The sequence below is a fragment of the Cygnus olor genome, chromosome 1 (genome assembly GCF_009769625.2).
Source record: "Cygnus olor isolate bCygOlo1 chromosome 1, bCygOlo1.pri.v2, whole genome shotgun sequence".
Taxonomy (NCBI): Eukaryota; Metazoa; Chordata; class Aves; order Anseriformes; family Anatidae; genus Cygnus; species Cygnus olor.
Window position 1 is genome coordinate 90,046,574 of NC_049169.1, and position 25,938 is coordinate 90,072,511.

Sequence of the window (25,938 nt, forward strand, 5' to 3'; positions counted from 1 at the left end):
ACTGCTATTTCCATTCTGACCCCAAGTCTGTCGCTCTTCTGTGCCAAATTTTCTGCTTGTTTTACTCAGCTTCCAGATCTAATTAAGAGGCCAAAGAGGGGGGGGGGAGGGGGAAGGAGAACTTTCTCTTCCATAACATCCTCTTTCCCAGGAAGAGGATGCTGCTGGCTATGGAGAGTCTGAGCATTTTCTCAGACTGAACAAAGACAGCTTTCCTTGATGAATACGTGACAGCACAGGATTTCAAATGAGCAAGTAGGTGCTGGAAGTGAATAAATAATTCAGTGGGAGAGATGACAAGTGTGCTGTTCACCTAAGATTTATTTAAATTAAAAAAATAAAAAGGCTCTCTGGAGATTATAGGGAAACTTTTTGAAGGACAGCTAATTCACACTTCTAAAATATTGCACGGTTGCCATGGGTATCACCCATGGGGTCCACCATATCCTACACGCTAGCAATCACATACTGGGTTCCCTTGATTTAGCAGACTTCTGCTAAGCTTTAGGAGAGATAATGACTGTTACAGATTCAAGCCTACACAAATCAAAATAATAGATTTGTTTCTTTGGTAGGGAAGGAGATTTTAAATCAAGCTCCGAGGTAGCAGGCTCACGTTCAAACCCAACATCTACACAGACAATGCATTATCTGGTGACACTATTGTCCTCTAAAGCACTTTTCTGTAATTTCCAGTGAGCTTTTAACAGCTTCTTCATGGAGAATAAATCTGATCCACCAACACATGCTTAGCTTTTCTGCCACCCACCCTCTGAGAGGAAAGGAATGAAAACTTCTGAAAGGGTTCAGAACTGCCCACAGAAACTTGATATTTCTCCATTTCATTTTTTTTTTTTCCAACCCTCTTCTGATTGCACTTAGTACAAGGCCTGGCATTTCTTGGCCAGATTCTGTCTTGCGTACAGCAACATAGAACCTGACAAACTACCACATCAATGACATTTCTGTACTTTGAGAGGCAGACCTGTTTTTAGCTCTACTCCATACGTCCGTAATTCTTTATTCTCTGATTCTAACAGATTAATTCCTGCCAGCTTAACTAGCTGAATTTAACTCTGTAGATATTTATTGCTCAAGCCCATGTTCTATTTCCTTCTTTGAGTAATTACTGGTCTCCCTGGAAGAAAGATTTTGTGGACCAGACATTCCACTGACAGTTAGTTAATTTGGGTCTGCTCTTTGTCAAGACAGCAGCAGTGAACTCTCTGCATTTATCCTATTGAGATGATTTTACTAAGTGTATCTTTTAATTCTTGGGTGAATATGAATATCAGGCCTAAGTTTTAATGGCTAGAGATTTCAGACTGAACATACCTAATACAGCCAAACAGAAGACTGATGCCAGACAGGTGATCCATCTTGCCCACTATGCCCATTCCTACCTAAACACCCTCATTAATGCCCAGTGAATGGATTGAGCAGTCAGGTGGCTGCAGTGCAAGTCTTTAAGCCAGCTGAAAGATAACTGCCCCCCCAAAGCAAGCATAACTAGACCGGAGTTGATTCATCGGTCAGACTCCTGACAGCAAGTAAGATGAACAGTTGGATTTACTGTGTGTTGGAAGTAGCAGCTGGGAGACTAGTACAGCCTCTTTCAAAAACCAGCATCTATACCAAGAACTTAAAACTTTAACTTCTTATGGTGCCAAGTCACCAAATGGAGAGGAAGTTTACAGCTTCTTGTAGCAAAGGCTTGAGGTCTGGTCAGTGAAATAAAACCAATGATGCCTTGCATGAAAAAGCAACAAAACATGACAGTGATAAATGAAGAAGTTGGATTGGCAAGAATATAACCTGATTAAGTTTGCCTTTTTTTTTTTGCAGGGATAGGGATGGTGGTGAGAGCAGGAGGAGATATGGAAAAAAGCTGAGTAAAGCAGGAGAATGAAAGAATCTATAACAAGCTGGTTAGCTACAGGAAGAAGTAAGAGTTAATTTCCATCTAAGCAGTTGACATCAATTAGAAGCATTGGAGAAAAGACTTAAATCCTTAGTAGTCCCATGGAGGTGATCACAACTGTAATCAAGAAATACATGTGATGAATTCTGTATTACAAAAATGGCATCTTTTAAAAATGGATTAAATAGCACCTTTTTTCTCCTCAGTCAAAATAAACATAGATATTTTGTCAAAAATGCAGCATCTGTAAACAGGATACTAATGGGTGAGCATCAGAACACAAACATCCACTTCATTATAGAGACAAAGACCTCAGTGCTTCAGATTCAACCACCTGAGTAGCTTTCTTCTAAGAAGTTTTCTTATTTTTCAAGAAAAAGCGGTAAGGAAACACTGATTATAGTCAAATTAAGATGTAAAATGACTATAATTATGCCAAGAACAAAAAGTAATTATCTGTTAACAGGAGGGAAAAATCATCTTTACCTGACAGTATTTATGACTCCACTTGTTTCTGTGAGCAACTTCTTTCTGCTAATACAGACTAACCCAGTCCTGGTTTTCCTGACTGCTAGTACAAGTCTACTTGGTTTTGAGAACAATCTTTAGGAACTTATGATGCAAGGCCAAATCTAAGGGATTCCTGAGAACTTTCAGTTCACATTTCTGTGAGCCTGCTAGCTGCCTGAACTGCTTTGAGACAAGGTGTAGCATCAGGGTAAGAGATGGAGGAAATCCAGGATCTCTCTGGTGTGTTAATGCAATTGTTTTATCCTCAAGAAGTCACAGTGGTACAAGCATCTCAGACAAGACAACAGCAGTGACAGCATCTTGCCATTGTTATCATTATCACATGAGGCTGTAGGACTTCTTTTGGATGAGGTTGTGTTCAACATTTCCATTACCTCACCTAGAACAGCTAATTTCTCATTTTCAACTCAGAGCTCTTCTGACAGCGCCAATGTGGTATCAGCAACTGGGGATATGCTTCCCAGCACTTCCACCTTGGTTGGAACCCTCAGATTTATTTGATGGTCAATAGAAACATTCAATCCTTCCAACCCACTGTTCAGCACAGGTGCACTGCAGTTTCCCCATTTCCTTATATCCATTTTCATAACATGCTGGTTTGACTTCTGTTACTGTTCTTTCTTTATCCATAAGCAGCTGCCTTTTGCAGATTTCCTCTTCGGTTATTTACTTATCTGCATTCACATGTAGTGGCTATGACTGAACTACCCCCAAAGTCTTTCTGTGACTCCACTCTCCACTGGTTTTTCCCTCAATCCCGAGCACCATCCTTCCTTGTGGTGTACCAGAAATTGCTGCTCTAATATTTGAGCTCATTGCTACAGATGATAAGTGACAGCAATCCTGAGCAAATGATCTTCCCTTGGCAGGGCTCCCTTCAGCACTATTTCAACAACTGGGTAAAAAAAAAAAGACAACTAGTAGAAATAGGCATTTGCTGTTCCTTATTTCAAGGTCAAAGCAATTTATTAGAAGCAGGATGACCTGCAATTTGGAGGATCTGCTGCTCCACAGATGCCATCTCTCCTCATGCGCCCCGTGGCTGCGCTTCACTACAAATGCACTATTTTTCAAGCACTAATATGATGAACAGTCTTGAGAGCAGCATTTTCCTCCCCTGGTTCAAACTGCTGGTTAATCCAGTCCAGTAACCTCACTACAATGACAGCCAGGCCTTCCCCTTGCAGAAAAGGGCAGGAGCACAACAGGTTTGCCACCTGAGACCCATCACTCTGCACACACAGGACCCAGGGCTCCCAGCTGTGGCCTAGCAGTACCACACATAGCAGGCCTACCCTTCCTGTTAAATACACTCCCCCCCCCCCCCCCGCCCCCGTTACCACAGTCCAGCCAAGGCACCCGCTCAAGATGCTCTTCAGAAGGCTGTCCTCCTCCTTAAGGTCCAAGGGCTGCCCACAGCAGCCTTATCTGCAGGTCCACAGCAGCCTCCAGCATCCCACTACACATAGTTTCCCTTCCTCACCCACCCTGTTGCCTCCCACCCACCCAAGGAGAGGGGGAACACAGCCAAGCCCCCTCATTAGTGCCCTGCTTTCCTCCTCAGAGCCATCAGAGAGCTGAGACAGGTCAGCTGTACTTGTAGCAGCACACGCAGCTGGAGAGCAGACAGATCTCATTAGGCATTTACAAATCCACCTTCTGAATTGGAAATGAAGCTTCAAGCACCTAAAGCAGCTGCTAAAATGCACTTTTGACAAGTGTGGGTAAACTCTTAGTTTATCCTGCACCTGGAAGAGCCTTACTCATGTCCCTCTTGACATGCCATGGCACTGTGAGAGACTTCTTACAGGTCTGATTAGTGGGAACTCTAAATTATTCAGAAATGCTAATTTCCCAATTCTTCCACATTGCAAAGCTACTGATTAGCATTTTTTACTGAGGTGCAGGGGATTTGACTAGGCCCAGCCAAGCACGACAAGTGCCTTTTTAGATTTATACCCAGAAAGAAAACATTCCTGGATCCTTTTAAGAAAGATCGTGTCTTCCTTTCAAAGGAGTCTCCGAACATGAGGTAACACAGGCTCTCTGCCCTTTTTGGCCCTGACTGATGAGGTTACACATTGAGATGCACACAGTACACTGAAAGGGCATCCAATTCCTTTCTGATAGATACAATACTAATGTGCAGTTTATGGCATCTCCCACCTTCCTCTTCTCTCAGTCATCAGAGCCAGGAATGACACCTCTCATGCTGAATTGCTATATCCTTAGCAACTATAACTTTTTCAAATTGAAAACAACTTGATCTCTTACCTCCTTCTCCAGCCTTTTGAGATTTCCACCATGCCCTTGATATGAGACTGATCAGTGACTTCATGCTAATAAGATTTAAAACCTTTAGAAGTCACACTTCATAAGCAGTTCCCCATACTAGTTGAATTTCTTTATGCATTTTCAGAACTGTTTTTCTTCCTTTCTTGTGAAGTAATGCCTCTATTTAAACATCTTAAAGGCTGCTGCTTAATATTACTCTTTTTCAAGCAGCTCAGAACAGGAAGACAGGACTATGGATTTCCTAGCCAAAACTGAATATGGTAAACAAGAAAGAAGAGAGAGACATTATATAAAAAAAAAATTGCAATCAAAGTTCCTTTCATTGAAATATTACATCTAGACCAATAACAAAGTATCAATGAAAGAACAGTTTTTACACACCTTCAGCTAAACAGTTTGTGACCCAAACTCATGCATGCACGTTTCTGGGCAAAATTGGACCTTTCCCCACACCTGTAAAAAAGGCAGAAGTCAGATGTGTCAGTTCAGGCATAACTAGCTGGGCATCTGCATCATTGGTTACACACATTTCATGACCTAAACTTCCATTTGCCACAGTTGATCAGCCAGCGCTATAGCATATTCAAGGAAATACTGGTTCCCTGAAAATGCCCATTTGAATTTAATGGTAACTGTCCTGTGTCCCAGGGGTATCATCAGTGCTACAGTTGGATTTCTACAATTAATTAGTTCATCATCTGCCCTTGATGATTACATGGCACTTCTCCATAGCAACATTGATTTGTGGAGCTTAGTTTCATAAAAAGAAACCCACAAACCCTCAGATTTCAAATTATCTGCCAACAACAGCAGTGAGAGTGCTCAGGCTGCAATTTTTAGAAGACAGTAGCTGTTTGCCTAACTTCTGCTGTGCTTGAGCAATTCGCAGATTTTGTATTGACCAGTGCTTAGCTGGCCTTCTGCTAGTGGGCTTGTAGCTGATTAGTCACATGGTGACTCATTTCAAGCTTGCTAGAAAAGCATCTGAAATGAATGGCATGGGCTTGATAACAATCCAGGTTCCAGCCTCACTTAAACAGAGCTGGGCTGCTGTGGAGGTGCCAGTTATTCCTCATCATGCTACAACATGCTGTGTTTGTTTTTAAGTTTTCCCCTATGCCTGGTTTAATCATGCTTCTGGAACCTCCTACTTTGTAGTAATAAGAAACAGTAGCACCTAAGCCTTAAGATCTTCCAACATAGAAAACAGCCTAAGACATTCTGTACATTTTGTGAAGCACATTCAAGATATCTAATAACTCACCCAGCAGTGAAACACTGACACTTCAGAGCTGCAGAGCGATATGTGCTTATAAGCAGATGCTAAAACAGCCACCAAGTAACAACAAAATAAAGAAGAACTACCATGACTACACTTGGGCTGAAAAGATTTTTTGATGTTCAAGAAGTTTTAAGTTGCAAGTACCTTCTCATTCTTCAGTGAATCAGGGACATATTTCTATTTTATAAGTTGGCAAGGCCTCAGGACAGTCAACTAGTAAGATGAGAGTACTTAATGGGGATTCCAAAGCAAATACCTGAAAAATAAGGAAATCCAAAATACCGGAACAACCCCAAATACCAATTTCAAACCCTATTTCGCCCTCCTTGTACAGGGATGCTTCAACACTGGAATTAATAATGCTTACTCAGTCTTGTTCCAGCCTGGCTCTCAACATCCCCTAATGAAGTTTTTCTGCTCTGTGAAGTTAGCTGGTGCAGGGACAGAAACCTTGCTTTCTCCCCCCAACGCAGTTTAATGAGGGTACTGAGTTCTCTCTCTCATCTAGCAAACACCTTAATCTTTATATGAAGCAACATATCTCCATCAGGCAAATAATGATTTCAGAGCAGTCCTTGGCCTTGGGGCTCCTCTCTGACACTGCACCTTCTACCATAGACCCCATGAGCCTCACACAGAAGATGGGAGAAAGAACAGGTGACCATTTAGCAGACACAAGCAGAATTTGGCAGCCTTTAACTCTTCCCACCATCACATCAGAGCAACTTAAACCACAGCAGAGCACTGACAGCACCCATGTCCAGCCCCCCTATCCCTGACAGTGTGAGTCACAGAAACCTACAGACCTGTGCAATGCTGGATAACCCCTGTTCTTCAATGTATCTACATCTACTGCAGAAAATGCTAGCAACAATGGGAAGGAAAGCTCACTTGATTCCCCTCCATGCACTGTTAACAGCAGAGCTGTGTGAGTGAGTTACAGTACTATAGGGTTTCATTTTCTGTTATATGCTACTTAAATAACATCTCATCCAATGACACCATTGTTGTTAAAACCATTAGCTTCACATCCCTGTTGTTAGCGAACACCAAGTATTTATATCAGACACAAATAATTATTTTAAATCACAGGTCACTACTCACCACACAGCAGCACCCTTGTGAAGACCACAAAAGAGTAACAAGTAGCAGGTGGGAGCAAACAAGCAATTACATTCCCAGCAACACCTGCCTTAAATTTGAGGTGCTCTGTTCAACTAGCAGCTTACCAACCAGTGACACAAGCAATGCCCGAGGAGTTTAGAGCTCTAATTGCTAGGATTTCAAGTGCAATAGCAGTCCTTTCTTCAGGACTTCCGGGCCACTCTGATGTAATTAATTTCATCCTAATGCCTCAGTGTTCATATTATGTATCCTCCTTCAACAAAAATAGCATTTCAAGTAGTTGAAGCCAGGTTAATTATCCTGCCAGCCCCTAGGAACATGTACAATGCCACCGCATGTGACCAAGGAACTACATGCTGCTAAGGAACCACATGCTGTTTCCCATGTGTCTGAACATAGGAAAAAAGCAACTCTTCTACAGTTTAACAACACTACTACCTTAGATATAGATATTGGGTGTGAGATTTGATGGGGGATATTTGGTAAGTAATTTAAAAGCCTAAGCATTCAGGACAAAGTAGGAGAGAAGGTGGCTCAGAAGCTATTTGTCTCTTACAGTGGTTACATTCAATAGATAAGCATTACCAGCAAAGAGCACAATTTTTAATCCAGTACACTGAAGTACAAGGGAGAACTACAGGCATTGCGTATAGATGCACTCAGAGGATAACAGACACCAGAAAGGAAAACTGCAAACTGACAGCAAATTCATCATAAGAGTAACTAGTATGGATTTACCAAATACACCTGTAACCTGGAAATCAGGAGGTCCCTAGCCAATAGTTATCAGTGGCTTAGTCTTTCAATTAAAGCTATGGGCACAAAACAGCTTTACAGATGAAACAATGTCAGTCTGTGAATCTAAGAGCAACTAGATGTGACAGCAGGGAAAGTTATTTTCACAGCTTGATATATCCTGTTACTCTTACATTAAAGTAATATGTCCCAGAAGATTTCGCTGGGGCATTTTTTACATGCCCACCTCCCCCAGTCAAATGTTTCAGAGTTCAAGCATTTGTTAAAACAGGGAAGTGGCTTTTAAATCAACATATTGCTTAAAATAGAAAGACAAAAGCATTTGAACTCTCTGGTAAGTGTGGCCACTACTTATATTTTCTACAGATAAAGCTATGAGTACAAAAAAATATCAAAGTTGTAATAAACATTTTGTAAAGCTTGAGAGGCACATAGTATAACAATCCTAAAGCAAAAAAGTAGCCTCTCTGCATTTATACCTTGGTTAATTCAGCAGACATCTTGATTTTGCTGCTGTCCATTCAGACAGCATTTTCCCCAGGTTCATAAAAATTACCTGATCTTCCAATATAGGTCTGTTTGTACATTACGATATTTAACCACCAATATAGAACTAATTGTGAGTTTCCACCACTTACCATTATTATTTACAAGCTTCTTTGCATTGTCAGTTTTAGGCAAGCCTTAGTGAAGTTTGGCAGCTGCAGTCTTCCAAGTGTGAGCATTGCAAATGTGATGGAAGTTTCTACTATAGATTGTACTGAGATGCTAACCCTAAACAGCAAACAGCATTTAGGAACTTTCCTCATATGTCAAATCAAAAGTCTTCTGTTTCCAGAAACTGCAGAGTGAATCAAAAGCTAAGAAAAAATACGAGAAGCACAATTTAAAGTGATATAGTTCTGAAGTAGATCATGTTTTCCCCCTTAAAGTGTTTCTGAAGCTAATAATTCATAATTTGTTACCAAATCCCACTATGCTGCTACCTGGGGCTGTTTTCTTTGAGGGAAGGATGAGGAGAAGGTGAGGTGGTGTGTGTTTAACACATTATTTCTTTTTCTTCTTAAATAAATTACACTTCTCACATATGAAGAGGTAGATCAGTCTTTATTCTGAAAAATAGCAAACCGTCTTCTCTTCAGTCATAACCCTTGGCCCTTCATATGGCTTCCCTTTTCCACAAAGCCTTAATCTGAGTGCTCCACTGATTCAGAGGGCAAAATCCACCTGTGGTTTAATCCAGTACAGATTGCATGAAATTCTTCCAGCAGACAAGGACACTTGCAGGACAGCAGAACTCACTGTGCCAGGCTGCCGTGTCTTTCAGATACCTTCCCCTTCCACCTCTGAACACAGCAGTTGGGCAGATCCCAGGATTCCGTGAGCAAAATGATTTTGTCATACAAGGAGCTGTACATACCTAACAAGTTACAGACACCTTCCTGAAAACTGGAGACACCAGTCCTGTAAAAAGTGCTAGTTACAAATCAATTATCCAATACAAACCTGTGATAAAGGGAAATGAATTGTTAGATTCATAAATCAGTATCATTACAAGAAGTTATCCTGTTATAGATGCGACAAAGACCCATACTATGTGATGACACACTAAAGTGATTTTGTCCTTACAAAGAATTTGTGAACAAACAGGAACAATATAGTGTGACTGCATCTTTGCTCCTTTATCTCCTATTTATTTTTTTGAAAATTAAATGTCTCAGCTAGAGAGGTCTCTGGAGTTAATTAAGTAGTTTTAAAGGCACAAAGAAAATAAGCTCATCTCCAGCTGCACCTACCACAGTTGTCTGGCTTGCAGGTAACCTTTGATTCATTACCATGGCAGCAAAGTGTGTCGCCTGCAATGTGACAGCAAGAAAACTGCAAATCCAGTGTAAACCAACACACAAAGCAACTTTTCCCCTCTATGAGAGCCAACTCATTTTTTTAAAGTCAAGGTCAAAGTTTATGACAACTACATATCTTAACTATAGGCATGGTACTCATGTTAAACCAAGTATATAGTAGGATTCAATTCCTCAGCTACAGAAACTTAATTGTTGTCTTCAGAAAATGCAGGAATGGAGACAAAGCAGAGAGCAAGAGCTGGCCTCTGCAGAAGAGGATCTGGGAGTCCTTGTGAATAACAACTTGAGTCAGCAGCATGCTCTTGCAGCAACGAAAGCTAACTACCTATGGGGCTTTGTAACTACGAGTGTAGCCAGCAGGTCAAGGGAGATGATTGCTTCCCTATTTTTAGTGTTTGTGAGGCCTCACGGTGTACTGTCCAGCCTTAACCCTCCCAGTACAAGACAGATGTTGCTGAACTGGGACAATTCCTAGGGAGAGCCATGGAGAGATCAGGGGCTGTAGCGCATCATGCACAGTGAACAGCTGAGGGCCCTGGGGCTGTTCAGATAGGAGTCTGAAGGGTGTGGGAAGCTACCTGCTGTCTTCAGCTACCTAACGGGTGGGTATTACAGCAAAGACTGAGCCAAGCTCTTCTCAGAGGTGTCTTCACTGTGCAGGAGGCAACAGAGAAGTTAGAGCAAGTGTTGTTCAACTAAGTTTTTCCCTATGATAGTAGTCATATACCAGGAAAGGTTGTACAGAGCTTGGAAAATCTCCATCCTCGAAGTTCCTCAAAGTTCATCTGGACAAAGCTCTGGGTAATCTGATACAACTCTGAGGCAAGTGGTAAATTGGACTAGATAATCTCCAGACATCCCTCCCAATTTAAATTATTCACGTAGTTTTCAAACCTGGGAACCTGGTAATCAGGAGGGTTTCTCCCTCCATTTAAATCATTACAGATTTTATAAATGCCTTTACAATATTAATTACAATAATTACAATATTAAGAATTAAAATGTACAACTTGAAAACAGATTCCACTGATCTGTTCTTTTTTTTTTCTAGGTCTTCCAGCTTTAAACCATCTTTTTTTTTTTAGCAACATTTTGAAGTAACAAAATCTCTGAAGCTTCCATTGCACTTACAGAGGTCCAAGAGACTAAAACTTCAGACTACCACCATCAATCACCTGTTTGTTTTCTTGTATCTGGAAAATATAGATAAAAATTAGTTACTTGACAGAGAGAAGAGGGTCATGAAATCTATTAAGCAGTTGCAGAGAAACGGAGGCCCTATGAAGAAAATGTTTTTCTTCTCTCTGCTTAGCACAACAACATGCCTGTCAACTTCAAACAGCTTCTTTGAGTAGAAATTAGGTTGTCCCTGGCAAACCCACACTCAGTCCCTTATCAAAAATCGCAGCTGTAACATCAGATAACTCTATTCAGAAAGACTGCAGAGGGAAGGCCACCCTACTGCAGTGGCTGCAAGGTTCCCCCTCTGCTATTCCAACACCAGGGCCTAGAACAGAAACCAAGCAAGTAAAGCTGGATGTGACCCTTATATCTCACATGTCCACAACTTCACTTCATATGGATCCAGTGCATGGTGAAATCAGTGCATGGTGAAATGGCTGGACTCAGTATCATAAACACATTTAGCTGGGTCATCAGTAACACAGGCCACGAAGACATCATGCATGGATCTCTGTGACATTTCTGACTTGTGAGATGAAGCAAGTACACTGTTCAAGCTGAAGTAGCACACTTCCCTCCCACCCACCCCTCTGAAAACACTCTAGTAACATACTAACCGAAAATACCTGCTGCCCTATCAATTTTGTGTGGAAACTAGGCTGACTCACAGCTACTATACCTGCGACAGACAGAAACTGCTGAGCATATTTCAATGCACAAAGTCTGTTGCGATATCATCTTCAGCTACTGAAGGCACCCCATTCTGATGCGACAAGACTCCTTCTCTTTCCTCAGTTCACCCTTGCATCCTAAGGTGCACATCACACAATCAAGTGGCGAGAAGTGGCATCATGAACAGATGTATAATTACGGAGACATCTATTCTCTGTCTAGACTATTACTTTCATTTATCACCAAAAGTCCACTGAAACGAAATTCAGAGACACGTCTGACTTATTAAGAAATGTCACAGCTGAATACATTTCTGAGACACAGCTATTAAAGGGAAAAATGAATGAGTGACAATCCTGACGAAGAACAAATCGGAAACTGAACAGAAATAAAACAAACTTGTTGCTGGTTCCAGGACATCGTCTTGTAGTCTGATATGCAGAATTTGAGCAAGATCCTGACTGAGATGCACCAATACTTCACTTGCCAATTAAACTGTACATCTTTAGATTTCACAAAGGCTAGAAGAAAGTTTAGGCTCTCTTGTACAAGTTTAACAACAGATTACTTCAAGGCACATTAGAATTTCACCTGTGTTTTTTCTTTCAAAGGTTGACTGTCTGGGATATAAAGTGTTTTAGGTTCTTTGGTCCCAAGCAGCTTCACAGTACATGCACTGTTCTCTTAAATAGCTCATAAGCAAAAAGCAGGCAAAAGCTCTTCTCAGAGACCAAAGTCATTAACTTCAAGTTGTGAGCGGCTGTCAAGACTTGTGTAGTCCAAGTGTAGTCCTAACACTTTCTGTTACTCAGTGTATCTTGTAACTGAACACACAAATAGAAAACCCCTCCGTAGTTATACCAGACAATCAACAAACCTAATGAGGTAGCACTGACCACGTACCTGGCAGTAACCGTCAGCTTTTCGCAGCTGCACAGGCCTACCGGAAAGACACCACAATTTTGTCCTAATATTTATTGTTTCAACTAAAGATGAGAAAAAACAGGTAGAGCAACTAGCTCCATATGTTCGCTTAATGTTTTACAAACAAAAAGCGTTTTAGTAACAACGAAGCAAGTCACAGATGGGAACATAAAAAGCTACCTTTGGTAACTTCTTGTCTGTATCACAGATTTCAGTTTGGGGACTAGGCACAAGATAAAATTGTTGGTAGGGAAAATCCAGAAGACAGAGCAAACAACTATTAATTACTAATGCACCAAGAACTCAGAGTTAAACATATTACATTTCATATCACATTTAAGCTGAATTTCATCTCTTATCTTTTGACCAGTTTATTTCAAATAGTGACTTTCCCGATTTCCAGCCTTACAGAAGAGCTGGCCTTGTTTTGTGGGTCTGTATAGATATCTAGAAGTTTCCCCTCATCTGCACCTAGAAAACAAGCATACACTTGTTAGTATTAGAGGTCAACATGCTTGAAAAAAACTCAAGGCTGTCTTAGTCTGTTAATTTACAGGATTGATAGGAACACTCAGTAATTAAGACAATTATTTTAAAGTTATTTGAAAGGTTTCAAGAATACCTCTAATGAAGCGTGTCCAATTATATTTTAATTATTTACTGATACTAATCAGGATGAGATACTGAGATACAAGCTCTAGTAGAACTGAAGCAATCCTGAGAGAGGAAGTGCTATCCAGATGTACAGTAATTCCCAACAATCACTACCCTCTTTAGCATCACTTCACTACTCCAGTGAAGGGTAGTGGCACTTCAAAGAGAGCCTCAAATTGGGTTTTTGACTGTTGTGTGGACATATGCATCAGCTTCCTATTTGGTCAGTTTTGCTTTTCTCCCCTACCCCTTTTCTTGTCCTTTGGCACAAAATATGGCAGTATCTTCACCAAAAAAAAAAAAAATCAGGTACACCAATAAGTGCAAATCAACTGTCATTCCAAAATCAATGGTTACTACACACCCAATCAAGAATCAACAAGTGATTTACACGCTCACACATTATCCCACTTAAATGCATACAACAAATGCAATTGTAAAATGCACAGATATATAGATAATTCAGAGCTCAGTAAATGGACTGCAGGCTCAAAGTTTAGTTCTCATCAAATACCATAACCCTCCTGTTAAATAAAACAACCGTTGGCAGGACATCTCGCTTCAGCATCCAACACCACAGGTATTCAAAAGCAGTACTGCTAGAAAAAGTCACATGCTGCATATACAGAACCAGAGAAAGAAACATGAAGAAATATATCATGCCAAGAAAATGGGTACATTTAATCTTAAATCTAAACATATAAAAACTTACATCTCATATGTTTATTCAAATCAAAATCCAAATACATTTAAAGATATACAAAAATAAAAAGACATTTTCTACACCTTAAAAAAGCAGATCAAACTCACTTCTACGTGTGCAATCTTCTGTGCAATCCTAATTAGCATTCTCCTGTTATCTTCAGAGAATTCTATGCAAAAATACCCTCCCCCCAACATCTAACCACACTTAAGACTGTAGGCAACATTTCAGAAGACTTAATACTCTAAATGTCCCTGAATATATTACAAAAAAAATCCTCTCACAGGTAACAATTACAGTAATACATTGCCTTAACTACTTTAGGGCAAAGTACATGCTGATGGAGAGCTTACAATTCAAACTTTTTTTTGACAAACATTTTGTTGTTTTGAGCAACATAGGCAGACTACATTTTTTTTAAGCTAATCCTACATTTTTAGAAATAATTTTTAGAAATAACTAGAAAATGGACTTTTTGCCAACATTCTCCCTCCCTTCCTCCTTCATCCCCATCTCAACTCCTCAAAACAAAATGCATCTGCAATTAAGAAAAAGGAAGTAGAATAATGTCTAAACTCAAGTTTTTTTTTCATGTCATCATAATAGGAAGTTACTAGCTTTTCAGTATCATATTCAACTAATGAATTTACTGTAAGCATTACTACAACAGCAGTTTTGAACCTCCCTGTAATGCACTTTCAACATTTTTTGCATTAAGTCTTGCTCAATAATATTGGTCTAATTACCAGAAGCAAGCTTACATTGGAAACAGTTTTGGGGTGTACAAGCCCTTCGTCAGGTCTCAAATACAGCAGCAGGCCTCAAAGTTGAAAAGAGCTGCTCAGAATTTAAATGAACATGCTCATCAGTCCACAAGAGAACAGCCAAAGAAAGCTCCCAAGAAACAGGTTCTTCCCCAAATTTTGTTTTGTCATACCTTCAGCTGTCAGCTTCACCCACATATAAAAGCAAGTTGCTTAAGCAAGATAACAGTTAATGCCTGATTAGTGCCCAGAAAACGGGCATCTAAGCCATCAGCTTCTAGCTACTGCCTGTACCAAACTACAAGCGTTTACCTAACCCTATCATAGTGATGTCATTAACATTACTACAATTGAGATGAATACATATTTTTCTAAAAGCATTCTGCCTGCAGCACATTTAACTGTACAAGGTTTCAATTCTATTGCTTCTGCAATGGGGAGTCTTCTGTCTCAAAAATCAAATCATGTCTGCAGGAAAAAAACACCGATATTACAGACATTATGTTCAATCTGTAACAAGTTAGTTCAGTGTGAAGTAGCCATACTTCATGTTTTGTCTTAAAGTCATCTGACCAAATCCTTACTCTGTACATGTGTACGTTTCTCCAAAACAATTTCAGTCAGCATCTTATTTCTTGCTGCCTTAAACTTCAAGATTGTCCCATGAGCTCATTTTGGCATTGGTAAATATATATATATTTTTTTCTTTTTACTTGCTGAGTATTTTACTCTGAAAGAAAATTTACTTTAAGATCCTGAGCATGTTTTTCAACCATTACTCACACTCATAAGACTTGATCTGGAACACCTAGCACTGGTAACATGAGTACATTCACCAGTTATTTTACAGTACTGTTTAAGATGAAAGTACAGCACTGAAAACTACTTGAAGACTACTGAAGCTTTCCTTTTCTTGTCAAGACATAAGAATGTGTCACGGCAATAGTTTTATCACAAACTGAGAAGAAACCAAAGAACATGAAATACATTTATTGACAAGCGAGAGCAAACTCTGAAAAACTTAACTGAGAAAATGGCTAAACAGTCGTGAGTTTTATCAGTCTAAATCTACTTCCTGCAACTAAATTTCATGTAGACCTACTCTGAAACTATAACCAGAAAGTACATCAACTGACAGCCAGGATGAAAATAACATGGAACACAAAATTCCTGATATAACAAAAATTATGTCTGTTTTTGCAAGGTGGGAAGACACCCAACATGTTATGAAACAGTAAATCAGTACTTGAGAGGTAGTCTAGTTGCTCATTTGACTGGGAGAGGTAGAGGTAGTGGAGAAATCAATTGCTAAGGCCAGTCAAAATGATAATTATCCCAGGCTTTCCAAGATGCAAAAAAACTGACTGATGGCCTATGAATACTTAGATCACCTGGAATTCAGTTCTCCTGCTGGCCTTTTACTCATTTTTACATAGGCAATTTTATAATATCTGTTTATTTATAACATCTGTTTAGGGAGAGAATACTCACTGATAACTGGGGCAACAGCCTAACCACACTCGGTCATGGGTCAACCTAACAAACTGTAGTATATACATCTTAAGGCTATGAAGGTTAATAAAGCTAGGTCGCACTCCTCGTTTGGCAGGCTGATGTTGTACTGTAACTACTAAAAGAAATACATACCAATGCTAGAATCAAGTTAAGTCACAAATTCCATAGGGTTTACTTACACAAAATTGCTATGCAATTTCCTTCCACAAGAAAAAAAAAAATCTTTTAGAGATCAAAGCCAACAAACCATATTGGTTGTATGGTCAACGAGTATGAAAAAACTCATATCTTAAAATTAGCATCTGCATGTGGAATCATACATAATGCTCCCTTGGATTGATGTAGACTCTCCCAGGTCCCAAGCTTTGAGGGTGTCTGCTGCTCCAATTTTTGTAATACGTGTGCTGATAAACAGGATATATATGCTGAAGACTCTGTTGTTCCTGTAGCTCTTCAGCTTCGCAGGTAAGTTGCTTTCCATTCATGACTTTCTAAGCACATACAAGAAATAAACAGTTTCATATTTCATGTATAGAACCCACAATTCCCATTCTTGTTAAACCTTTGATGAAAATGGAAGGTCTATAATCTCCAAAATAATCCTAGGTATAAAGAAACATGAACTTGAAAATTCCAATCACTAAGACTATTATATGGCAAATGTTAATAACTACTTAAAGTTGACCTCGTAACTTCTGCTTCAAAGTTAGAATTTAACTCAAATCTAAAAAGCAAAACAGACTATCAAAGTGTCTGTCAGCACTTCTGTGCTTTGTTATTTTATTCAACAAGAACTTTAAAGTTCTAGTGATTATGCGATTAAATTAGTCAGCAAAACTATTTAGGAAATACAGTATTTTCAAGTCCTATTGACTCATTCAACTTAATGGACAGCAAACCCACACATCCAACAGTTATTGACTTGGACAGACAAGTATTTTGTTCTTCGTACTATAAAACATCCTCACACTTATTTTAAGAAAGTGGAGTAAATCAGTTTTGCTTAGGAATTCAAGCCATCTTATTTACCATGTGCTGCAAGTTCCCAGTCTCTCTCTCTCCACACTGGCTTTGCAAAGCAAAATGTTCTTTCTGAAAGAAAAGTTAGTGGAAGCAAGTCAAAACTGCAGAACAGGTTTATTTTACACAAATACACTACTCATCACAAAAACGCATTCGGCATTTTCAAGTGTCTTAACTGACCACCTTTTAGAACACCCCTTACGAGCTAATCTCTGGTGTGAAGAAAAATGCTGTTGTCAACATACTAGTGTTATTTTCATGAATTTTACTTTGACTTTAAATATTAGCATATTTGAGTGAGATTAAGAAGCTTTTTAAATTTATGACATTGACTTTAGACAAGTCACACTTAAAACCAAGTCAAATCCAAAATATAGTACAAGACTTCACAATCATCACTATCATCATACGGATAAATACAGTTCGATATTGCACAGAAGTATTTAACTGAGAAGGAATTTAATTGGATACTACTAACAGTGAAAGGGGATAACGTTGTTTTCTCCATTTGATGAAATTAAGTATTTCTTAATTTGATAAAATTAAATAAAGCTGTTACTTCTGAAAAAAAATACGAAGTTCTAAAGGCAATATCCAAAGCAAAAGTGCCTTTTTTCCTTGTTAATTAAAGCAGATACATTTATAACTCATCTACTGAAGTTTGTTTTGCTGACTAGTTTTCCTATTGGTTTTCCATGCTGCCTAGATCTTCTGCTGTCAACTTCTTCTGTGGAGCCTAAAATTTGTTCCTCAAAGCATGTCTCCAAAATATTACTTCAGACTCCTAGCAAGGCCCAATAGCTATATGTACATTAGGAGCTGATGGATGTTCTATTCACAGAACAGGACAGTAACTAACAGCCATCAGAATTTCCCAAAATGCAGATAGCACAAACATCTTACAATCTCAGTGGTAACAATATGTCTGCTCCTATTGTTCAGTGTGGCTTGCTAATAAAAATATAGCCATATACAGCAGTAAAACTTGTGTAACCCAAACAGGAGCCCACTGCTCTGTTTATTAAGCCTAGCAATCCCTTGGAATATTGGCTATGTTGTAACAGAAGAAAAGCTGTAATTAATCCATCTGGCTGGGTCTTGTTATTTGATGCCTTCTACTTACAGAAGTAAGTCAATTCACTTATTTGGTTATTTGCCTTTGACTGGATTCCGAAGAACAGTTCCATGAGCAGAATCAATGTAGTTTTTACAGATCTCTTACTTTTCTAAACTTATTAGCACTACATGGCTATTATAGTAACAAAGAAGTCTTAAAGCTGACTCCAATCTACTGATCAAGCAGTACTCCAATCAAGCAGTAGATACTGATTAAGCAATACTATCCTACCCCAACAGTGTATCTGTAGTCTATTTCATGTCTTCAAGAAACTCAGTAATGAACACAGAGGTTCTCTGATAGCAGACAGAGCAGAGAACAAAGACTATCTGCATCTACTACATTTCATAACCGAACTGAAACTATGTACGTGGGCTCTGTGTCAGCTTTATGCGCCAATAGATTTAGCCCAAACATAAAGAGCAAACACCGATGTTCCCAAGAGTGTGACTGATGCTGCCTTGCTCTGATCTAAGTGCTTGTGCTAAAACTAGAACAAAAGCATATCAATAAAATTACAAGTACATAAAAAGCTAAAACACAGATGTTATCCCTGTCCACCAGAATATTCAGTAAGGAACAAGTAGTAATGGATTAAGTTCAAGACTGAAGAAAAAACTTAGTGATAGAAAACAGTATTTTAGAAAGTTTCTGTATCTTGTCAACTCTATTGCTTTTGGAACATCTATGACTATTAGCACTACTGATACTGTAAGAAAGACATTGTGGCTTATTTAGGGTATGCATTACATATTGATGGCAACCAGAACCCATACTGAAGTACACAAATACTCCATAACCAACTACACTGAAATAATCCAACTTCAATGAAGTAATACCAGACGGAAATCCCCCTCACTGCAAACACTTGAAGAAAAATGAGCTAACTACAGCTAACTTATCTATGATTAATGTATCGTTAACATAGACAGAGAGAAACCAGTATTTATTGTTATATTCTGTTGTTAGAAAATCAGCATTACTGGCATATAGAGCAGCATACATACTGTGCTCTTGAAAGTAAGCTAGAAAAGTATGGCAGGAAGGCACTTCCAGAGTTCATCCAGACGTTTGGTTTAAGTATAATCACCTTTCCAGCCTGAACAGTGGTTGTAAATGCTATTCAAAGATATGCTGGACAACAAGCAAGATGATAAGCTGCTTGGGAAAATTATTTCTCTTCTTTTCTATTAGCTCACAAAAAAATCTCATTTCTGTAGATTTTTGTCTTAATGAAAGGGGAGAGAACAGATTTTTTCTATTCTTCAGAACGGTTCTTCACTTGGTAGGTGAACACTTGTTCTTCAATATTTCTTTCAGAATGGCCAACTGTTTCCTTCAGTCATGACTTAAGTTGCTCCAAGCATCAATTTTAAACATGGCTAAAGCACCCTGCATAACTTCTGATATTCTCAGTGTTTAAAGTGTAAGTTTGCTCCAATCTCAGAAGACAAACTACTGATAAATTCAGCAGCTGCTAAAAAACAAGAACAGATTTTATCTGAGCAATTTAACACACCAATCCAACAGGAGAAAAGAGGCATCTGTGTTTTGCTTGGGTCTCACCTAAGCAGGATCTTAGGACTTGTACTATTCAAATCATGATGTAATATCAGCATTTCGAGTAGTTAGTTCACCAAACCTTCATCCCCAAATTTAAACCTTACTCAGCCAAGCTCAAGATCTCCAATCCATTCTACTCTGTCAGTCATTTTCTATCTAAACAAAGAATCAATTCACTAAAGATAATGTAAACTTAGTGGTTTTTGTTTTGTTGTTGTTTTGTTGTATTAGTTCCTGATAGCACTGTGGGAAGAATACAGAACAGTAACTATCTGTCCACTCCAGACCTTTACGCATATGAGAGAGTAACTCTTCTCCCCTTTCTTTGTCAGTAGTGAAAAAAGTTTGATCAAGTAATAGTTTAAAGCCCTGTTCAATAGAAATAAATATTTTTCCTCAATACCAAGTGCAATGTCTAAAAATTGTATTGGTTAAATCTTTAAATTAAACAGGTCTTTTTTTTTATTTTGTTTTCCAATTCAGAAACTACTGTCTCAAAGTACAATACTAATAATCACTGCATCTCTAAGTTAAAAAGAAAGCTAAGGTAAAAGTTGCCAGTTCTACATTTAAAGACTTGCTTTAAGCAACACAGAGGACAGAGTCAAGCATGAGAACATTCCACTCCTGTAAAAAGACAAGTCAAAATCTTGTTCTACTCTAACAGTCTACTCTAACACATTATGAACGAGTAAGAATATAAGAACATGTGGTTCAAGCACAGAACCATATAGCAAAGTAACAGCTTGTAATCATTCAAGATGACCTCTACACTAATTGGACATTTATATCTTAAACTGGAGCCAAGTGAAGGATCTCAGGAAACCAATGTTTCCTAAGGAACAACCAAGTCTTCAAACTGACAAAAGTGAGGAGTGTTATTCTTCCAATTAAAACTTCATAATTTGAATGTCAGCTTATTCCAATGTCATAAATCTTCATGAATCTAATGTCTTGTTTCACTGTTTTTTGCTGCAAACTTGATATTTCCAAGTGTTGCTTTTCTTCTCCTATCTCCTTCCTAATGCTTTACTTTATGCATTTCAGCGTTTCCCAAGAGCACTGAATTTTACTTTCAACATGCTTCTTCTCAAACAGTCCTTTAAAAGGCTCAACCAATTATCTCAACAACCTCTTCATCTTACATTTTCTCATCCTTTCCAATTCACAAATCCCATTATAAATATGTCCTATCTACTCCCCATGTCTAAGAGATCTCATTTATAGGAATCCATCCCACAGAGTATATCATTGTCTTCATACATTCAAGGTCCATTAATAAAAAGTCAAGCCTCATTCTAGTCCCTATCAGGTTAATGTTTCCTTCCTGTTTTAAGATCCTTCATCAATATGGATGAGTTAATCTGCACACATTTTATGCTTCCTTCTACTCGATCCTGTTTGCCTAAACAACTTTGCAGTCTAAAGCAGTTTATAATAACGCTTCCTTTTCCATCAAGGAAGAGAAATTCCTACCTGTATTAAGATCATTAGGAAAACAAGTAGAAGAGTGCAGGAGCGCCATGAATGAATCAATATCAAGTGCCATAAATGAATCAGTATTTTCCTCTATTCAAGACTACTTTTTGCATATGGTCTAGAAATATCATTCAATAAAGGGGTGTTGCATAGCCTTATGTTTTTAACTAAGCTACTACAAGTTCACTTTTTTCCTGTTTTGGAAAGGAATACTTGTATTACCATTGAAGAGCTTTACCATTTGACAGGATAGTTTGCTTATAGATGTTAGGTGTTTGAAGTTTCAAGACTCAAGTCAGTCTTTTCAGGGCTAGAATTACCTACTTGACTGTATTTCCTTTCTCTGCTTTTCTTTCTGCTGCTACAAAAAAAAAGTCCAAATAATTTGAGTGTTTCAAGAATCCTGAATATTCATGCATTACATTATATAAAATCACAGTTGAAGTATTATTATTTTTTCCATTTTCTTTGGAAAGGCTTGTCAAGCATGACATAATTCAATTTTTTCCCATAATATCAAAGAGCTCCTGTCTCAGTCATGTTTCTAAACAAGTCAACTTGGCTTCTTAGAAATATATTCCTTTGCAATATATTCTATGAAATAGTTAAGTAACTTGAATAATCAAATCGTTTGCCTGGATTAGTGCCCCCCCTCCCACTCCTTTTATTAATATTATGCAACAGAGAAATTCCTCTTCAAGCTACTGGAATTCTTCCATTGCTCAACTTCTTGACTTGCCTCAAAACTCAGCTGCCAAGCAAAGATTGTGCCCTCACCAAGAATATAACCCTCAGGCTGCTCACTGCTCTTTCACATTGCATGTAAAAAGCAGTTCTGAGTAACCAAATAGTATTTCCATGACAATGATTAGGAAAAAAAAGCATGAAAGCAAGAGCTCAGAGATAGACAGTTTTCACAGTAAAAGCTATTTACATGGTCATTTTTATATTTGTTCTGTTTACTGTCTCTTTGATTTAGCCTACACCCTCACTCTTTTAGGGCCTTTTTTCCTCTCAAATGTTACATGAGTCACAGGAAAATATAAGTTGGTATCCAAAAATATCAGTATAAAAAATTAGGAGTGTTCAGTTACAACGTACTTCTACTTATGTGTTGAATGTTCAACATTAGTACAAACACCAACTACACTTAAAGCTTCCAAGTCTGAAAGAGTTACTATGAAAACAATTGTTTTCCACTATTATCAAATGTGTGTAAAACTCCCCTTCCTTTTAATACCAACACTCATATGCTCACATATGCATTAAGATCTACTTAAAAATTGACTACTGCACACAAACGGGAGCATTTCAGCTTATTCAGTTACATCTGAAATAATTCACATGACCATAAAAACTACTGTGCTCTACTTGAGCACTAACTGTATCAACGATTAAAAATATTGCACACTACATGTATCAACAGAATCAGATTAAATTGCATTGCTCCTCAGCTACTGTAAACATGTAAAAGGTACCATTTAAGTTCATTCTCCTTTAGCTTTACTTTGTGCTTTTGTGCAGCTTATTTCTGCTCAGATTTAATGTGATCATCTGTTGCTGTTTTCAATACGGCAATGCTTCACCTGCTTTTCTTTTCAGCATAGCTATAAGCTTGTATCTGAACTATTTGGAAAGAAGCCTACCAACATGCTTCTCACTTCTGTCTAGACACTGCAGTTCAAATGGCATTTAGAACATAATTTACATGGCCACTACAGACACTTAGCCAAACAGGACAAGGCAGACACACTAAGTTGCTTCTCCTCCCTCTTTATAGCTATTCAAGTGTTGGCTTATTATGACAAAACAATACAACCAATCACTTCTTGACTAAAGGCAGTATTTTGACACTTATGTCTATTAGATTAAGCAGAAGCACTTGCCTCAAGCGTAACAGACAGTACGTGTGTATGGATAGTATCATTAGCAGATAGGAAGACAGCCTCCAGCTTCAGTTCTTTTCAGTTTTACAAAATTCCACAGAAGAAAAACAAAACAGGTATAATAACAATGTTATGCCAACATCCATTAGTTCTAAATAAAGAATAGTTAACATGTAGCTTGAAAGAGAATTTGATGTCTTCTCCGTTTCCCAAAACAACTTAGGAAGTATTTATCCAGCTTGAGGGAAATGAGTATTCAATTGAATCTGGTTTTGGTATTCAGTTTGTAAAATTCATTTAGATAAAACACTTTCTTCTTTGTTCAACAAAGATTACAGCCAACTTCAGCTTTTCTTAGTTCTCAAGTAGTCACTAACAGAAGCCACAGCAAGCAAAACCAGAGAGAATTCAAAGACAGTTCAGAAAAAGAAACCATGAACTTCAACACTGGATATGTGGAGAGCAGACTTCAGGCTGCTCAGTGAATAGTTAGTAAGGGCCCCTGCAAAACTGCTTTTGAAGACAATGGGGTACGGCAGTGCTGGTCATTTTTTAAGTACCACCTCCTAAGAGAACAGGCAACAGCAATTCTAAAATGTGGGAAGTCAAGCAGGCATGGCAGAAGGGTGGCTTGGCTGAGCAGGGATCTTCTTCTAGAGCTTAGGCAGAAAAAAGCATATGGCTGCTGGAAGCGAGGTCAGGTGACATGTGAAGAACTGCAGGGATGCTGTTTGCCTTTGTAGGGAGAAATTTTGTATGGCCAAAGCTCAATTAGAGTAGAAGCTGGACAGTACCGTGATGGACAATAAAAAGGGCTTGTTAAAAATATCTTAAGAGCAAAAGAAAAGCAAAAGGATGGAGAAAACACAGGCCCGTTACTTCATGTGGACAGTCACCTCACAAACAGGAACATAAACAAAGCAGAGACATTTCATGCCTTCTTTTCCTCTGTCTTCCAACACTAGCCATGGGCTCTGGGACTCCAGGTGCCCTGAGTTTGAGGACTGACTGCAGAACAATAAATTCCCAGCCAACCTCAATGTTGTGTGGGATCTGCTGTTCCACCTGGATGCATACAAGTCTGGGGAGCCCCTTGGGACTCAGCCTAGGGTACTCAGAGCTGTCTGATATCATCATGAGACCTCTTAATTCTTCTTCCATGGTCTTGGGAATCTGGAGAGGTCCCAGTTGACTAGAAGCTGACAAATATCGTTCCAATTTTCAAGGACAAGAAAGATGACCCTGGTAATTACAGGCCTCTCAGTCTCACTTCAGTGCCTGGTAAAATTACAGAGAAGATTATTTTGGGAGCTACTGAAAAAACACCTGAAGGACAATGCAGTCACTGATCTTAACCAAAATGAGTTCATGACAGGGAAGGTCCTAACAAACTTACTTTCCTTTTAAGACAAGGTCACTCATCTAGCTGACCAAGGGAAGCCAGTTGATGTAACTTTGGATTTCAGTGAAACTTTCAATATTGTTTATCACGGTATCCTTCTGGAGAAAATGTCCGGCATACAGCTAGATAAAAACGTAACACGAAGGATGAACAGTTGTCTGAGGGGTCAGACTCAATAAGTTATAGAAAGTGGGGTTGCATGAGGCTGATGGCCAGTCACTAGTGTTGTTCTGCAGGGCTCCATTTTAGGATCAGTTCTCTAATGTTTTCACAAGTGACTTGGATGTAGGACTAGAAGGTGCTTTAACCAAGTTTGCAGATGATACTATATTGGGAAGAGCTGCTGACATTCAAGATGCCTTGCAAAGACATCTTGACAAATTAGAGGGATGGGCAATCTACAACAATATTAAGTTCAAGAGTAAGTGCCAAATTCTGCACCTGGAAAAGGGGAACCCTGTGTATATGTACAGACTAGGGGATGAGAGGCTGGAGAACAGTCCAAATAGAAAGGAATCTGAGGATTTTTGTCAACAGCAAGGTAAACACAAGCCAGCAGTGTGCCCTGGCAGCCAGGAGGACCAACCTTATCCTGGGGTGCATCAAGCACAGTATTTTTGCTAGCTGGTCAAGGGAGTCATTGTTACACTCAACTCTGCACTGGTGTGGCATCACTTTGAGCACTGTGGGTGGTTTTGAACACCACAGTGTAAAGAAAACATAAAACTATTAGAGCATCCAAAAGAGTGCTACAGAGATGGGAAGGGTCTAGAGGAATGGCTGAGGTCCCTTATTTTTGTTCAGCCCAGAGCAGAGCAGGCTGAGGGGAGGCCTCATGGCGGCCTGCAGCTCCCTCATGAGGGGAGCGGAGGGGCAGGCGCTGAGCTCTGCTCTCTGGGGACAGCGACAGGACCCGAGGGAACGGGAGTGGCATGGGGCTGGGACAGGGGAGGATCAGGCTGGGTGATAGGAAGAGGTTCTGCACCCAGGGGGTGGTTGGGCACTGGGACAGGCTCCTCAGGGCAGTGGTCACAGCACCGAGCCTGAGGGAGTTCAAGAAGTGTTTAGACAACACTCTCAGACACATGGTTTGATTTTTGGGTGGTCCTGTGCGAAGCCAAGAGCTGGACTTGATCCTTGCAGGTCCCTTCCAGCTTAGGATATTCTGTGACTCTGAGATGCTTCCGAGTATCCCTGTAAAGGATAGCAAATTGCATTTCTTTCTGTTGTCTTTTTAACATTTGACAGCACTGTAGATGTACAACTACCTTACAATAGT

At 39.2% G+C, this 25,938-nt stretch overlaps 1 protein-coding gene and 1 long non-coding RNA gene across 3 annotated transcripts in view; both read right to left on the reverse strand.

Annotated features, from left to right (window-relative positions):
• LOC121075511 overlaps positions 1–7,178 on the reverse strand; it is a 52,372-nt gene extending 45,194 nt beyond the window's left edge. The window contains exon 1 of the long non-coding RNA XR_005822997.1: positions 7,134–7,178. This is a non-coding gene — a long non-coding RNA (uncharacterized LOC121075511). The remainder of the gene's footprint in view (positions 1–7,133) is intronic.
• A 5,417-nt stretch (positions 7,179–12,595) lies between these two features.
• Positions 12,596–25,938, reverse strand: part of NECTIN3 (nectin cell adhesion molecule 3) — a 68,943-nt gene continuing 55,600 nt past the window's right edge. The window contains exons 8-10 of one of the 2 annotated variants that reach the window (XM_040568912.1): positions 17,219–17,281; positions 16,510–16,680; positions 12,596–13,024 (exon numbers count right to left, since the gene is read on the reverse strand). In XM_040568912.1, coding sequence (XP_040424846.1) covers positions 13,001–13,024; positions 16,510–16,680; positions 17,219–17,281 — 258 coding nt within the window. In that variant the 3' untranslated portion in view covers positions 12,596–13,000. Of the gene's footprint in view, positions 13,025–16,509; positions 16,681–17,218; positions 17,282–25,799; positions 25,854–25,938 lie in introns of those variants that run through there. The other variant, XM_040568931.1, reaches the window with a different exon arrangement.